The 16,291-nt window shown below is 40.8% G+C and overlaps 2 protein-coding genes across 4 annotated transcripts; one reads left to right on the plus strand and one right to left on the minus strand.

Moving 5' to 3' along the window:
• Positions 1 to 453: 453 nt before the first annotated feature.
• Positions 454 to 8,934, minus strand: sfxn2 (sideroflexin 2). Of its 3 annotated transcripts, none has more exons than XM_034558600.1 (12): positions 8,803 to 8,934; positions 6,344 to 6,605; positions 5,953 to 6,123; positions 5,771 to 5,869; positions 4,972 to 5,047; positions 3,859 to 3,944; positions 2,877 to 2,937; positions 2,716 to 2,782; positions 2,594 to 2,643; positions 2,462 to 2,511; positions 2,312 to 2,359; positions 454 to 1,879 (listed from the first exon to the last, which is right to left on the minus strand). In XM_034558600.1, exons 2-12 carry the CDS (start codon positions 6,496 to 6,498, stop codon positions 1,780 to 1,782), a joined length of 963 nt encoding a protein of 320 aa, XP_034414491.1. In that variant the 5' UTR covers positions 6,499 to 6,605; positions 8,803 to 8,934; the 3' UTR covers positions 454 to 1,779. The 3 variants fall into 3 exon arrangements, with proteins under 3 accessions (XP_034414491.1, XP_034414493.1, XP_034414492.1); XM_034558602.1 differs by having other exon boundaries at positions 6,344 to 6,506; positions 8,803 to 8,931; XM_034558601.1 differs by lacking the exon at positions 8,803 to 8,934 and adding an exon at positions 8,523 to 8,777.
• Positions 8,935 to 8,979: 45 nt separating this feature from the next.
• arl3b (ADP ribosylation factor like GTPase 3b) lies at positions 8,980 to 12,144 on the plus strand. Its single transcript, XM_034558609.1, has 6 exons — positions 8,980 to 9,247; positions 9,765 to 9,908; positions 10,044 to 10,160; positions 10,369 to 10,419; positions 10,826 to 11,011; positions 11,114 to 12,144. The coding sequence occupies exons 1-6, from the start codon at positions 9,245 to 9,247 to the stop codon at positions 11,159 to 11,161; spliced, it is 549 nt and encodes a 182-aa protein (XP_034414500.1). The 5' UTR covers positions 8,980 to 9,244; the 3' UTR covers positions 11,162 to 12,144.
• The last annotated feature ends 4,147 nt before the right edge of the window (positions 12,145 to 16,291 follow it).

Consider the following 16,291-nt stretch of genomic DNA (forward strand, 5'->3'; position numbering starts at 1 on the left):
CATATTTTAGCATTTTTAAATAAATACCCATGATTTTCATGAATGTTAATTAAAAAAAATGTACATAAACATTGTGTGAATAGAAACAGGAATAAAATGTAATGAAATAATAAGGACAATAACGAGCATTATCTGCATAATAAAGCATTGATGCCCCTAGTGGACACCATGAAAATAACATGCATTATCTCCCAAAATACAGCATGAATGCCCCTAGTGGACACCAGGAGAATAACATGCATTATCTCCCAAATACAGCATGAATGCCCATAGTGGACACCAGGAGAATAACATGCACTATGGAACAGTGCAACCCGCAAATTATAGGATTATATTTACAAGAACCAAACGCATGCAGGTGATCGACACTTCTTTCTCCTCGATGAGACACAATATTAGACTGGAGAAGAAAATGTTGAGAAAAGAAAAATATTGAACAAGACTAATTTCTACTTCTACACAATATTCCAGGGTTTAATATTGTACTTCTAATCGTTTGACAGCTGGATTTACTCATGTTATTTCCCACATAATGATACAACACATTGTTAAACACAAGAGCAGTAACTATGAGTTGAGTCCCACCAAATTGCATTTGGTTTGTTTTTTTTCTTAATATTCCACAGTAAAAGCACAATTTATAGAAAGATCTAAAGAAATTAATCCACATTTTCGAAGCAGATCGTACGTCTTTTTTTTCTTCATCCCTCTCAACCTCTAACTGCATATAAAGAAATATCCAAGTAGTTAAAACTACATCACATTGCCCAGCTACAACCGTAAAATGGCGTCTACACATTGATGCATCCAATACATCCGTCTATACAGCCGTTTTCTGCAGAATTAGAACATTAAAGAATATTTAACTGAAAATACTTACATACTTGATTGTAAATGCATAACTTCTACTTGAAATGCAGTAATTTTACATGGTGATATTGGTACTTTTACTTCAGTAAAGGAGTATTTCTTCCTCCACTGTCTCATTTCAAACCTAACAACCTTTTCATCCAAATGATGTGAATGTTGCCTCAACCCCCTTTTCTTTTCTTTTTTAAAGTACATTTTATCACATAGTTCTAAAAATTTTTTTTTTAAAAAGACTCCAGGGTTCTACATTTATAATATTTGTGGTTTTATTCCAGCTTATACTGATGATTGAGACACAAGTCTGAGTTTAATTAAACACACAACACAATCCGACTGGTAAACCTTTCAGATAAATCATGCAAACAAGTCGTACGTCTACTCTCATTCTGGCAGAAGAGGGCAGTATCCTCCACTTTTAAAAATCACACAGAGCTTTAACACCACACAGAATGACCGAGTGTTGACCCGTGCATAGAGGTATTCTTCTGGTTTCAAAGAAAATCTGGTTTAAAGAAAAATAAATCCAGCAGTGTCGTTGTTGCTTTGACAAAGGCACAGATTGTAAGAAAGCTTGGCAGACAGAAAGGAGAACGACATTAAAAAAGAAAGAAAAAGAAGCCAATGAAAACAACTAAATCATGAAGGACAAACTAACAAGAGTTGTAATCTGACAAAGTAATGTGCTGTTCCTGAGAGGAGATCATTTGGTTTCTCGACAGGAGAACACAGTGCCCCTTGTATCTGTTTAATGGAAGCAAACAGACATAGTTTGAACCAAAGGAATTGATTTTCTTCTTTTAAGTGACATGATTGATCTAATCATAATTAGAAAATGAAGACTTATGAGACAGACGTGTGTATCTTGATCTTCGATCTTGCGTGACGAGCAGATCGTCCGCCCTCACGGCCTCAGAGGCCTTTGTTGAAGTAGACGCGTTGCACGGCGTCTCCATATTGAGAAACAATGGAGGCTCTCAGCTCGGGCTCCAGTTTGGACACGGCCATTGAGCTGATGAAGACAGAGGAATATTTTTAGGAAGAAGGGAGGGAGCAGAGAAAAAAAAGGAGACAGTTTATTAATAATTAGGAATTAAAGTTATTATATATTTGAAACATCGTATTTACAACATGTACATTTTCTACGACCCTTCATCAAGTCTCTTTTTTAGATCATCAGCTTATTTGCTTGCATTTTAGTCATTACATATTTAGAAAACTGTAGCATTGTGGGGGTAATGTACCAGGTCTTGACCAGGAAGGATGTGTGGAATAAAAACCGACCACATCTCGGTTTTCTGTTGCATCAATTTTGATCGTTTAACTGTCCATCACGAGTCTGGCAACTTTACAGGAATGCGATGCTAAAATCTGTCGGTCGCTATAATTATTGTCTCTAAGCGACATTTGTCTGCAGGTGAAAGTACAGAAACAAGTTTGTTACCATCTCTGAGGGAACAGGGAGCAGGCAGCTGGCACCATGAAGACCAAACTTTAAAATAAAACAAGGGAAAAAAAGTTATTTTAGCCACAATAAAAATGTAATAAACCACTCCTGAGCTCATTAAAACATGTTGTGAGCCTCTCTACTTACAACGCTCCCACCATCATCACTTGAATTGGTCCGTGGAGAAACGTGATTCTCTGTGAAAAGACACAAAGAGTCCGATGACGGATGCGCATTTATTTAGCTGGAGGACGATTAGGAAGGCAATGAAGGTCTCACCTGCATGAACTTGTATTTTTCCATTCTCTGCATGATGATGGGGAGGATGACTGAAAGAAGAAGAAGGTTAAGAGAGGAAGAGAAAAAGCACAATATTGATATAATGAGGCTTCTTTGCGTACTCATTCCTGGAGCAGCCATGGTGATCCGAGAGACGACCACCTGAGTGATGCCTTTTACTGCAGCTCTCTACAGGGGGAGATCAAACAAGACACTTTATGAACAGTACAACATTAAATAAACTAATCCTAAAAGTGTCTTAAAGTGAGTCCAAAGTGCCGACCGTAGAGTGGCCCAGATTGTTGCCGTTTTCATCTGTGACTGAAATGCCATTCAGAATTTCCCTGAAAAAAAAACAAAAGAAGAAATTTGGACAGGGTTGTACAGGCTCAATTATGCGACACAATTATCATTAAAAAGTTTTGGTGACGAGAGGAAAAGTCAGAATCACCAGAGAAGGATTCATCCTCTGGGAACCACGCATGCACACACACACACACACATTTCATGGCCATCTATCCAAGGTTAGTTTATCGTCTTTCTAATACACAGGGCTATATCCATCCATATATACATATATATATATATACACATATATATATATACATACACATATATATATATACATACACATATATATATATACATATATATATATATACACATACATATATATATATATACACATACATATATATATATATATATATATATATATATATATACATACATACATACATACATACATACATACATATATATATATATATACATATACATATACATATATATATATATATATATATATATATATATATATATATATATATATATATACATACATACATACATACATACATACATACATACATACATACATACATACATACATACATACATACATACATACATACATACATATATATATATATATATAAATATAAATATAAATATATTATGAGTACTGGGGGTGACTTGAGAAGGCTCCGCCTGAGGAAAGAAGCTGTTCTGCAGTCTGGTGGTACGGCAGCTGATACTTCTGCATGTCACGTCACATGGCAGCGGGGTTGAGGTGGGTATTTCTTTTTGATATTCTGTGGCCTCCTCTTGTCCTGTGACACATTTCCAGTCTAACTATCTAATAGATCCAAGAGAGGCACTTGGAGTACAGCACATTAAAACCTGCGCAACACAACATAATGCGTCCGCATGCATTTTTCTTTTAAGGAGTTTTTTTTTGGGAGCAGTAACACTTGAGGACTTACTGTTGTCTCATCATAGGAATGTTAACACAGTTGGCAGATGCCACCGCAACGAAGGGGACCCAGCGAGCCACGAGAGGAGGAGCTTTCTGCGGCAGAAAGACACAAAAATAGTTAATTTACCTTTATGATCGTCAGCTTTATGTTACTTCACATGATGGTACCGAAACATTTAAAATGAGGGGTATAACGACAATTAGAGAATGAAGACTCTCTCAAGAGAAAACAAAAACCTTCCAGCTAGTTCCAGAGATTTCGACTTAATCCGATTCTCATGTGTTTTATCTCTTCGGCTGCACTCTGGGCCCACATTGTATTCAAGCAAATTAAGACTTTTAGGACTAGAAGTGAAAACATTTGATCAACTTTCATAACTTGGGAAATCACACCCATCTCGACCTAAATTCAGCATAGCTCTAGTCTAGAGGTTTCCCCATCCCGCTCAGAGTCGCCAGGAGATGGCGCTAGAGCGGACACGTTCTGCAGGAGGAGAGACGTTTAATGCTTCATGACGATCTTCAAAAGGAGGAATCATTTCTGAGACTATGTGCAGATGCAGAAGAGAACAGAAATCAATGTCCTCACAACCGTCATTATATATATGTTGTAGTGGGGGAAATGCAGCTGTAGCACAGTGATGATTCAGAATTCATAAATCAAACTTTAAAACCCGTTACGCCGCTTTATACAGACAATAAATGCACATGGTGAATGTCTTCAGTGGGAAGTGGTCACTTTGCATAATTCAATTCAGTTTATTTGGTATAGCCCAAAATCACAAATTTGCCTCAGATGGCTTTACAATGTGTACACGTACGACATGCCTGTCCCAGAATCTCACATCGGATCAGTAAAAACCTAATGACGGATATCTCAGCTTAATTACAACAGGTACAATTTAATATTTTGCAAACGGTTCCAGAAAAACTACGACATTTACAAGACATCACAGAATTAACTTTAATTGTCAATAGTCACAATTCATTTGATAAAGATAATGTCTTGCTTTAAAAAAAAAAAAGCGCTCGTCCTGTTGCTAAAATGAGGCAGATGAGTTTGTTGACACACTAAGCCAGAAGGAGAACTCAGTGTGTGTGTGTGTGTGTTTGTGTGCACCTTTGTGTAGAGGTTGAGTCCCACCGCTGTTGCTAACGCAGTGCTAGTCGCTGTGAAATACGCTACTCCGATCTGCCTGGGAGAGACAACAAAAGCCTTTTTCAGACATAGAATACACAACATTCAGACGTGTGTGTTACATAAATGTTACGGCATCCGATGCCTAAGGGAGCGGTGTTACTGCTGACCAACCACAGCGAGTTGAAGAGTTTACCAACATGAAGGAGGAACAGTGTTTCCATTTTCTCAGGCTGCACTCATCAAGTTCCTCACATTTCAAAAAGTCCTATATCACAAAACGTTGCGTTAACTTTTGTTTATGTAAAGCATTTTTCCTGGGCAATAATAATTACAGTCCTGCTATTGGCTTGAATGAAAATAAAGAACGTATTGGGAGTGCTGGTCTAATGATGACTGTATGAAGGTTGCATCTGTTTCCGCAGCCATGAGGGGAAAACAATATGTTTAATTGTCTCAATAACTGTATTTTGTGATGAAACTGATTTCCTTTGTGCCAAAGAGATGATATACAAGTGCTCTTAATAGACAATATGTGCACTTAATCTGCTGCTGTTGCCTTTACGTTAACATGCCGGCAATAATTCAGACTTGACGGACGAGTTGTGGAAATGTAACGAGACTTTTGAGGTAAAACTGAATCTGGAAGTTATTTATAAATGAGACCAACATGCTAAAATCACCATCAGGTTTGAGTAAAAAGGTCTAAAAGAGGCTGGACACACAACACAGCAGCATTATCCTTCAAGACATCCACTGAAAGCGGGCAGTAGATTCTTACTTGGGAGTGATGGGGGAGGCAGCGTTACGGTTGGTGTAGTTGACCAGAGCGTTGAAGGACTGATTCACCCACTGCCAGAACACCACGGCGGGAACTGTCCTAGAAAACAGAAAGTCATGAGACTCTTCTCCTCTGCGAAACGAGCGCGACGTGGTCAAAATGCAGCTCCTCCTGTTGGGTACCTGTAGAACTGCAGCATGAAGCCGGTGATGGCCATGCCTCCAGGCACCTGGAAGGACATGCGGCCGATGAGGTTCATGCGGTCCCCGGTGTCGGGGTGGAAGGCCGAGTCGTACAGCTTCTTAGCGTAGTGGAGCTGCTCCTCTGTGGTGCCGGGAGGGACGAATCCCGACCTGAAGAGGGCCAAAGACGCACCAGCAAATGCTTAATTCAAGTCAATTTACTTTGCATAGCCCAAAATCACAAATTTGACTCAGAGGGCTTTACAATCTGTACATAGAACATCTCCCGTCTGTTTGTATTTTCACACCATCGACAACATGCAGAGGCGTTTTTTCATGTTGAAACTTGCAGATGCATGTTCACTGCAACAGTGAACACGAGTCTTCTTACCTGCAGTGTTCGACTAAAACTTTGGCCTCATCCAAGCGAGAGTCAGGTAAGGCCGCCGTTCGCCAGTCTGTGATGTTGAAGAAGTGTTTCAGCCGGCCCATAAACGTCGACTGGTCCCATTGCGGCGCGTCGATGTCGAACGAGCTCAAAGCCATCGTGGTTGCTACAAAGCAGTCACAACTTAATGCATTAAAAAGAGTTCACGTCTATGGCCGCCTCGGTTTACTCTGCAGGAGGTCACTCAGCTGCTGCGGTCGAAAACCTGCAGAAAAGAGGAATATTAATAATAATAATAATAATATAATTGCCTAAATGTGCTTTTGAAAAGTAAAGAAAAGTACAAGAGACCGACTCGGCTGTACCTGCAGTTAAACATACGATTGATTACAAGTGATTTATCAAAGTAAAGGCAACTATTTTGATAATAAATTAATCGTTTCAGGTATTTTTCAGCAAAAATGCTCAACATTTTCTCGTTACGGCCTCTCGAGTGAGAAGACATATACGTACGTCTTATGATAGCCAATGAAATATATTTAGGTTTTGGAAGATTTGTCACCTTGGGCTATGATATATTACAAATTGCGAGATCAAACAATAATTTAAATTTGAGTTGCAGCCCTAAAGTACTCATGTTGGTTTTGAACCTCTCCCAAGCCGGCATGGGCCCTTTGGTTCGAACCCGGCGCAACCCTGAACAAACAAAAGAAATTCCCAGGGGTCAAACTTCGACTCGAAATCATCGACCACCTCCTGGTAAATGTTTCCATGGGTTGCCATTTGGGGTTTTTGCAGCTGCAGCATTCTGCTTGCACAGAACCAGAGGGAACCTGCTGACTCCAGCTCAAACTACCCAAACATCCCACTGAGCATCTTCACCGTTACATTAGCAATTATTTAATGGAGGTATTCGGTGAAACCTCACAACAAGAAAACACACCCCGTGTGGTTTAATCTTTTGCAAATAAAAAGGCAAAATGAGGAGAGGAGCGTAACAGTGTGCTTCTTTGAATGCTCAATCTGGCTGGAAATGGATTGTTTATGCAGCCGTTAGTTAGAAAGTAGAGTTAACGCCTGAAAAATGTAAAGTCAACGTGGCTCTATATACCACAACATATAATTAAGAATATATAAAAAGACTGGAATCCATAGAATGAGAACAGATACCTACAGCTAATGATCGTTCCTGCTAGCAAATGTTTGTGAATACTGAAAAATGACAATTTCCCAGAGAACCAAGACTGCAGCTGCAATGTGGCTTGTTTCGTTTGGCCAAAATTAAAATATATTACGTTTACAAATTACATGAACAGCGAATCCTCACATTTGAAAAGCTGGAACCAGAGAATATTTTTGGCCTTTTTGATTGATAAAGAATAATTAGATATAAACATTGTTGGACAAAATAAATACCTCGAAAAATAAGAACTAAATAAACAAACCATATCTTCACGGATATATTGTATTGCTTGTTGTTTACAGATCTGCAACTTAAACTGGATCAAGAAGCTCATGTACTAATAAACTGATACTGAAATTATTAGTTGATGAATTGCGGGAAGGAAGATAAATTAATCTGCAGTAAATTAATAAATAAAAAACATTTCAATGATTTCTTTAGGGCCCAAACACCAAACATTGACTGAATCCAGCTCCTACAAAGTGACTATTTGCTGGTTTCTTTCATCTACCATCATAATGAGTGCAATTCTTAAATTAATAATAACTAAACCTGCAATGATATGTCGACTGACAATCAACACAAAGTTGATTAATCGTTTCAGGTCACATTTCAGGCAGAAATGTCAAAGCTCTCTGGATTTTCTATTTGTCATTGACATATTTAATTGAATATCTTAATGTTCTGGATTGTTTGTTGGACATAAGCACTTTTTAAAAAAAAAAGGTGCCGCCGTTGAGCGCTAAGAAAATGTGAATGGCTTCCCCCCCCCATAAACTATCGATAAACAATAATTGTGAGTTGCAGCCCCAATGACATACTGAATACTCGGTTTATGGGAATGTATGAATGAATAAGGAGATTAATAAGTAGCCGCAGTCCTCCATGCATTTGAAGGTATACAGGGTTTAGTGTAATCTACGTGACAAAAGGTTACGTTCACCACAGTCTGGAGAAACTGGGTGTGCAGGCCGCAGCATAGTACAGCTGGAGACTCACCTCCTCAGTTCACACACCGACCCGGAGCGTGCGCGTAAATCAAACGTGTTGAATCACACTGACACAACAGACATAAACTCAATATTAAGTCTTTGTGTTTAAGTCGAGCGACCAAACTGCTGTAGAAAGAGTTCAAACGTGAGCTCAGAGTGATGCAACTCACTACTCGAGTTACCAGCTGACTTCTGCAGGCAGCGAGCGACACAAATACACGAGCCGAAGCGTCGGCTCGCGAGCTGCAACCGTGAGCCGAAACTGAATAACGTTAACGCAACATTACCCTCGAGAGAGATTCCTCCTCAACCGCCACCCACACACAGCAGAAAGCGGCAGCAACCTGTCAGGTAAACCGAATGTGCTCGTGTGGCAAGAGTTCAGACACGCGCACGTGGCACGGCGTCCACCAATCACGGGCCGGGGCAGCCCCCCCCCCCCACCCCCCCCCCACCCCCCCCCACACCCGCGTGACGCCCAACGTGACGCTTTATTTATGTTACCGACTCCTGACTCCTACTAACTTAACGTCACGTCAACGTCTGACGGCGAAGAACCGTCCGCAAGACGAAGACACGTGCAACTATTCTCGGCCTGCATTTTGAAACATTCAGCAGGCGTGCGTCCTCCATCTTTAGGCGCGTGCCCGAGATCTCTGCGTAACTGTACGTCTGACGTCACTCCCCTTAGTAACCCTCGGCGGCGTCTCCAGGAGAGAAGGCAACAAGATGGTGAGTTTACATTCTGTCGTAATAATGAGACGTTTAACTGTTTAAACGCCTCGCTGAACGTGTTCGCTTTAAGAAGCGCTCGTTGTGTAAATCATTGGGGGATTTAATGGCCGCCGAGAAAACACACATTAAACGGCTGCATCGGTCGGTTCACAGGGGAGATTAGCTTAGCACGGTAGCTTCTTCTAGCTCCTGTTTGCGTGCCGTCGCGTAGACTTAACTAACTAGACTCAACTGGACGCTAACTAGCCCTGCGCTGAAACCACTAACGAGGTAACTCACAGGGCGCAGTGACGCCGAAGAAGTTGATGTGACGAGCTGCTCGCAGGACCCGCGGTTGTCCTCCCGTATTGGTTCCGTTAGGAGAGTTGGCCGTCTTCATGAGCCGCAGGGGGACTAAAGGGGGAGAGATGCATTTCTACAATGGTAGTTAGCTGCAACAGTGCTTCTCATGTCTCCTTGTCCCCTGTCTCCTTGTCTCCCTGGAAAAGTATCATCACTGTTTTTTTCTCTCCAGGGATTGCTGTCCATCCTGCGTAAGCTAAAGAGCACACCGGACCAGGAGGTGAGGATACTTCTGCTGGGTTTGGACAACGGTGGGAAGACCACTTTGCTCAAACAGCTGGCATCTGAAGACATCAGTCACATCACGCCCACACAGGTATGGAGGGAAGGTCCACGCACACACCACCACCTGTTATGAGAGCAAACAGACGTAATACAACAGGGATGTATCCCTTTCTTGGTCCCAGTTATTGCCTCTGCTTCCCCTGTCTAACCGTTGCATTCTGTCCAGGGATTCAACATCAAGAGCGTCCAGTCTCAGGGTTTTAAACTGAATGTGTGGGACATTGGAGGTCAGAGGAAGATCAGGCCGTACTGGAGAAACTACTTTGAAAACACAGACGTGCTGGTGAGAGGAGTTTGATGCATCCAACACAGCAAATAAGCTTGGTTTTATTATATATATATATATATATATATATATATATATATATATATATATATATATATATTTATGAATCAAAGTCTACATTATTGTTTTGATCTGTTCGCCTCTGGTGAAGTCACTGAGGACATGCTGCACATGCTAAAAAGGAACACTTTCTGTTTTGTTTCAGATTTATGTCATTGACAGTGCTGACAGAAAGAGATTTGAGGAGACGGGTCAGGTGTGTTCAACATGTGTTGTTTTGTGTCAGTGTGCACCGGGGAATGAAATGTGCACCTTCCACCTGCTGAAGACAGAGTCAGCAGCCATGGTGGCAGCTGGGGACTGCTGCTGAAAATAATATTTCTTGATAAAAGGAAAACCCACGTCAGAGTTACATGATGCAGTGTATTTCTACTGTCTGGTAACACAAAGCGTTATGCATAGCTTTTAGAATTGACAATCACATTTTCAAAAAAGCACACGGTGGTGTCTTCAAATTACGTAGTAAAAAAATTCCTTTTGTTTTTGTCCATACCAGCTGAACAAAATTCAATTTAGAGACTGAAGGAAATAAAAAATAGTTAGATCCAGTGATTTATATTTGGAATTTATGTGTAATTGACAGATGTTTGTGCGCGTTGCAGGAGCTGGCCGAGTTGTTGGATGAAGAGAAGTTGAGCGGCGTTCCTGTGCTGATCTTTGCAAACAAACAGGACCTGCTGACAGCCGCCCCCGCCTCCGAGATCGCGGAGGGTCTCAACCTGCACACCATCCGGGATCGCATGTGGCAGATCCAGTCCTGCTCCGCCCTCACTGGTGAGGGGATTCAGGTGAGCGTACGGGCTGAGCTTTACTTCTTTGCAATCATCTTTACGTGCCTTTTTGTTTTCTTCTTCTCACCGTGCGGCTATTTCCTTTCAACCCATTTTCAGGAGGGCATGAATTGGGTCTGCAAGAGCGTCAACTCCAAGAAAAAATAGCTTCGCTTCTAGTCTTCTGCTTCTCTGGAGGGACAGCAGCAGCACATACACTGACACACATTGCACCCTCCTGAGCCTTAGTACGATGGGATATACATGTGAATGTAAACACACTACTAATCCAACATGGACCTGGACTTTTTAACCCCCTGCATTTCCGTATCTCTGGTTTACTAATCTCAGCACATCTTCCTATATTGGCCTCCACATAGAAGGAGGGCGGTTCGACTTCAAAGGGAAACCCATACCGGGAAATCAAACTCCTCCACCCTGACTACCCACGTCACCATCACTGTCCCAACCAATCGCAGCCACCACCCACAACCTCAAGCATTCCCATTAAACTGCTGTCTTTCATTGGAATTCCAGCTTGTTTCTCACACACTGTCCTGGAAACCAGCCCCTCCACCTCCTCCCTCCATCCCCACCTTTTTCTCCATCTTATTCTAGGTTGTGCTGGGCTTTTTTTTTTTTATCATTCCACGATGGCTCTGTTTGAAGTGAGGTATATTTTTGTAATTGTCTTATTTATGGTGAAGTAGAGTGTAGAGTGCTTTCAAACAACAACCAGTGTGACGTGTGTGTGTGTGCGACTCAAAGGGATGTTGAAGAAATGATTCCAACTCTGCCCACTAAAGAACGATACTGTACATGTTAAGATTATGTAGGAAAAAAAGATGAGATTAAATTGTTGAGGAACTACATTTCTGGATCAAGTGTAAATAGCTCGGCCCTGATGTCAAATGTTACGTTACGCACATGTTATAGAGTATATATTACCCTGCTGTACTTTGTAGTCTATAATTTTTGCATATCTAACGTGCAGATTTTTAACCGAGGTTTACGTACTATAATGCATTTCTTTGTGCTCCTTGGGTTTGTGGGGGAATTCACTTTTTTTGGCATTTCCTTTTCATATTCTTGAATGTAATCTGTCCAGAATTGAAGGTACTGTATGTGAATAAAAAAAAAGACAAGAAATTTAGAAATACATGCGTTCCTAATTCTTGATTAAAGTTGCTTCCTGCGCTATCGGTTCACTTTGATCTCGCCAGGCTCTCGTGGTCAGACGCACACCAGCAGCAGGTGAAGTCAGCTGCTCATGACAATGACAGCATCGGAGGCTGTGTGGAGAGGCCTCTGTTGGAGACAGCAGCCGGGGGAAGAGAACAGGAAACAGGATTAAATAGAGCTTTAAATTCAGTTAAAATGTACTGGAATGTACTATGATGTCATACCCCCCCTGTACAAGTATTACTTGCACAAAAAAAAGGTCTCAAAAAAACTATTCATGTCAAATTTCCAGCATGTCTCTTCTAAAGAGGACTCACAAACCGTAACTAAACATGGTCAAAGTGAAAAGACCAATAGGGCATTATAGTTCAAATACAGCCGTTCTCTGTGAAATAAAGACCAGGTACCGGTAGCCCATTAGTTCCACATGTAGATGACAAACACCAGTGAATTTCACTAAATAAGAAAGAAAAAGTCAGACCTGTCTCTCATTGGGTTTTTTTCCCGTGTCGTACACAGAATTGTAGTATTTCTGGGGTCAATCATTAACCTTCAAGCCTTCTTCGAGCACCATAGATTATTCAAAATAAACAGTCTGAGAAAAGAAAATAACTTTTGGATTGAAATTGCTTGCAACTCGTGCAGCTAGCTCTGCAACTGGGACCGGAGGACACAAGTTGACATCATTTTAAGACAAACGTGTTCATTTCAAAAGTTTGATTTCCTAACTGAAAATGAAAGCCTGTGTCATTCTTTAGCTTTACGGATGCAATCACAAATTGAACTGCTTCAGAAAAGATTAATGACTTAGGTTTAATTGGTGTCTAGTTTGTCCACGTTTGTAACAGCGTAAGATCTGCAGTTTACAAAATTTAAAATAAAATGAAGGTGTTTTTTTTTTTCTGACACGGCAGGAGTTTCAGGCAGGTGGTGCTGTATATCCACCTGGTCGTGTCAGGAGAATCTGGGTTGTCTCCTCATGGACATGTTAGTCTGCATTGCACAAATCACACCGCGTGAGGCCACCTGCATACCTGTGCTGCATGTTAGACGGGAGTGAAGGCAACGTTAGGGTCACATTTGTCCAATTCATGTAATTTAAACTTCTGCTCTACTATATTTCAGAGGGAAAGATTGCACTTTTTATTGTATTTGACAGCTGTGGTTGCTTTGATTTTAAAGAGAAAACACATGATCATCTGATATGAAACATTATTATAGATTATAGCCCACTCAGGTGTTGTCAGTTATGCGGCTGATTAGACCTACTGAGGCCACCAATGAGAATAATAAAGTTAGAACTCTGCAAGAAAAACTAACAAGAATATCCCTGAAGTCCTGAAAAATACAAACGTGTGCATCTTTATAAAATGTGCCATTTTGAATTGCAAATTGGGAGCAAAGCAGTAAATGTGTTTAGAGTTTTGGAGACTTGAGCTCAGGTTTTGCTCTCCCAATGTCAGTTTCAATAAATACGCTTCATGTGTCCTTTTAGTGTGTTAGCGACTGAAAGTAAATGCAACTCTAACAATTGCCTAAAAGAAGAAGACGTGTGGAGGTGCTACGTGTCCAACTCTTTGTCCTTAGGGTCTAGGAACAGTTTGCCATGTGTTTTATTGAGTGTTACGTTGTGACTGAATCACTGGGCCTCAGAGACCTGCAGACGGCCTCTTCTTCTTCGCTCACACAGATCCTCATTGTCAAGGCATCCTCTCTTCTCACAAAGACTCTCTTCTCCCTCGTTTTCGGCTCTTTGCACTCTGTAACATTACATTCTCACAAGGCACGATGAGAAATACAGAATGACGCACCTTGGGAGCTACATCTGAACACATGTAAAGACATTAATAGGAACAGGTAGACAGTTGGGAGAAATGCTTGTTTGCTTTCTGACCCAGAATTCAATGAGAAAATTGATACCGCTGTCATTTCTGTACATTAAATATGAAGCTAGGTTTAGTAGCCGGTTAGCTTAAAGCATAGCATAAAGACTATAAACAGCATATTTGGCTGCTAACCAAAAACAGACAGACTAGATGTTTCCCCTTGTTTCCAGTCTTTATGCTATGTAAGCTAAGCTAACCAACTGCATGACGACACACACAAAACAGCAAACAACAGTCGACTTTGGTGTTTTAACAACTTTAACAACTGTTTCTTTTAAAAACCTCCAATGAGAGAAGAAAAAGGTCTGTGGTTGTTTTATCAGTGTATAAAAGCTTTTCGCCCTCACAGTGTGTTTGGTAGCCAGACGGTGTGTGTGTGTGTGTGTGTGTGTGTGTGAGTGTGTGTGCGTGTGTGTGTGTGTGTCAGAGATACATATCAAAGACGTAGGCGACCAGATTACTGCCTTTCTCCTCATGGATCACACAGCTGTGCAGCAGCTGTGCGCAAGTGTGAGAAAATGTGTGTGTCAACAGAAAGAGAGAGAGGGAGTGTTTGTGTGTGTGTCAGAGAGTGAAAGATAGAGCAGAGCTGTAATTTATGCTGCACCTCCGACTCCACAGTTCTTGGCTGCCTGTGTCTCTGCTGAGGTTTGCTGATGTGAGAAACCAAAAACATCAGACCTCAGGACAGGAAAGAGGTGGGAGGAAGGCGAGGGCGGAGCGAGAAGAAGCAATATGATTTAAATGTTTCTTTTTACTTGTGCATTAACCGCTGATTGGCGTCAGATGGAAAGAAACGGTGTTCAGAAACTCAAAGGGACATTTTTGAATGAATGTTGAAGTCTTGAAAGTTCATTCTCGACTTCATCATGAGGTTAATTTGGCTACGGTTTTTAGAGCTTTCAGTTGTATCACATGATCTTCTTCAGCACATGGAGTTAATGAAATAGTATACTTCCATTTTTTGAGCAATTTAAGGACTTTGCATCCACGTTAGCTTCAGGTTTTTGAGATTAAAAGGTAATTACTCACCTTGTAAACGATATAAAAAACCCTAAAAAAAATAAGAAAATGAAGGAATAGTTTTGACATTTTTAGAAAACATTTGCTTTTTCTTTCTGCTGAGGGTTGATACCCCTCTCATGCTAGCTTAGCATAAAGACTAAAAGCAGGTTGAAACAGTTAGCTTGGCTCAATCCAAAGGTTACAAATGTTATATCTTGTTTGTTTAATCTGGAAGAAAACATTTGACTGGAAAAACGACACGTGGGTGCATTTTGTAACCTTTGGACAGAGCCAGGCTATCTGTCTCCCCTTGATACCAGTCTCGATGCTAAGCTAAGCTAACCAGCTGCTAGCTGTAGCTTCATATTTACATGAACACGGTATCAATCTTCTCTTTTAACTCTCGGAAAGAAAGTGATTAAGCGTATTTCCTAATGTCTATATCCATTCCCCTTTCTCTACTAAAATATATATATTTATTATTATTATTTTAATTTCCTGTTCACTCAAATTGTCCGTGCTGTGCTGTCTGAAATGGGCTACCGGAAGGGTGGGCGGGAGCATTAATGCAATATCTTAATCAGGAGTTGAACAAACAACTACTCATCTCAAAACTTGTTCTCTCCATCCTGTTTTCTCTCTGCGGGCCTCCACCCACACATACTCATGAGCCCCGTCTGAACTGGGCAGACAACAGAGATATTTAAAGTTTGTTCAAAGTGTCCTCCTGTGGATGTGTGTTTTTAAGTTAAATAAATACACTAATACTGCAGCCAGGCAGATCATTTGCATGTTTAAGAAAGGCCACCAGAGGAGATGAGCTGGGTGGTGTTTTTTAAACATTTTTATTTGAAGACTAAGCAGATGACTGTGTAGGGATGACTGTATGAACTTGACAATTTTCCAGCAACAATTATTTTCTTAACTTCTTCCTCTGTACCATAGAGCTCCATTCATGTTCAACAACAGCTCTGTGAGGTCGTATTAATCGACGTATTGACTATATAAACTTAAATCAAACATATTTACAATAACGTTTATCTCGACATTCATGAATATACAGGCAACCGTTTGCTGTATAAAGATAAATTGCAGTAATTTTGCAGAGAAGAAAGAAGCTCTCCCTCTGTGCTTTGTTGTGTAGTGTTTTGCACCGTTAGCAAACGTCAGCACTGTTAGCTGCGAGCTGTGTTGAGAGCCCCGAATCGGCTCTGAATATCGAAAA

Source organism: Cyclopterus lumpus, chromosome 19 (genome assembly GCF_009769545.1).
Source record: "Cyclopterus lumpus isolate fCycLum1 chromosome 19, fCycLum1.pri, whole genome shotgun sequence".
Taxonomy (NCBI): domain Eukaryota; kingdom Metazoa; phylum Chordata; class Actinopteri; order Perciformes; family Cyclopteridae; genus Cyclopterus; species Cyclopterus lumpus.

Bases quoted from the DNA above. Each gene is read 5' to 3' on its own strand.
- sfxn2 (XM_034558600.1), bottom strand. From the start codon at position 6,498: ATGGCTTTGAGCTCGTTCGACATCGACGCGCCGCAATGGGACCAGTCG. The intron at 6,124-6,343 runs GTAAGAAGACTC...GGCCCTCTTCAG, and splicing joins GTTTTAGTCGAACACTGCAG to GTCGGGATTCGTCCCTCCCG. The intron at 2,938-3,858 runs GTAAGTCCTCAA...TTTTTTTTTCAG, and splicing joins ATTCCTATGATGAGACAACA to GGAAATTCTGAATGGCATTT.
- arl3b (XM_034558609.1), top strand. The intron at 10,161-10,368 runs GTGAGAGGAGTT...GTTTTGTTTCAG, and splicing joins TTGAAAACACAGACGTGCTG to ATTTATGTCATTGACAGTGC. The intron at 11,012-11,113 runs GTGAGCGTACGG...ACCCATTTTCAG, and splicing joins TCACTGGTGAGGGGATTCAG to GAGGGCATGAATTGGGTCTG.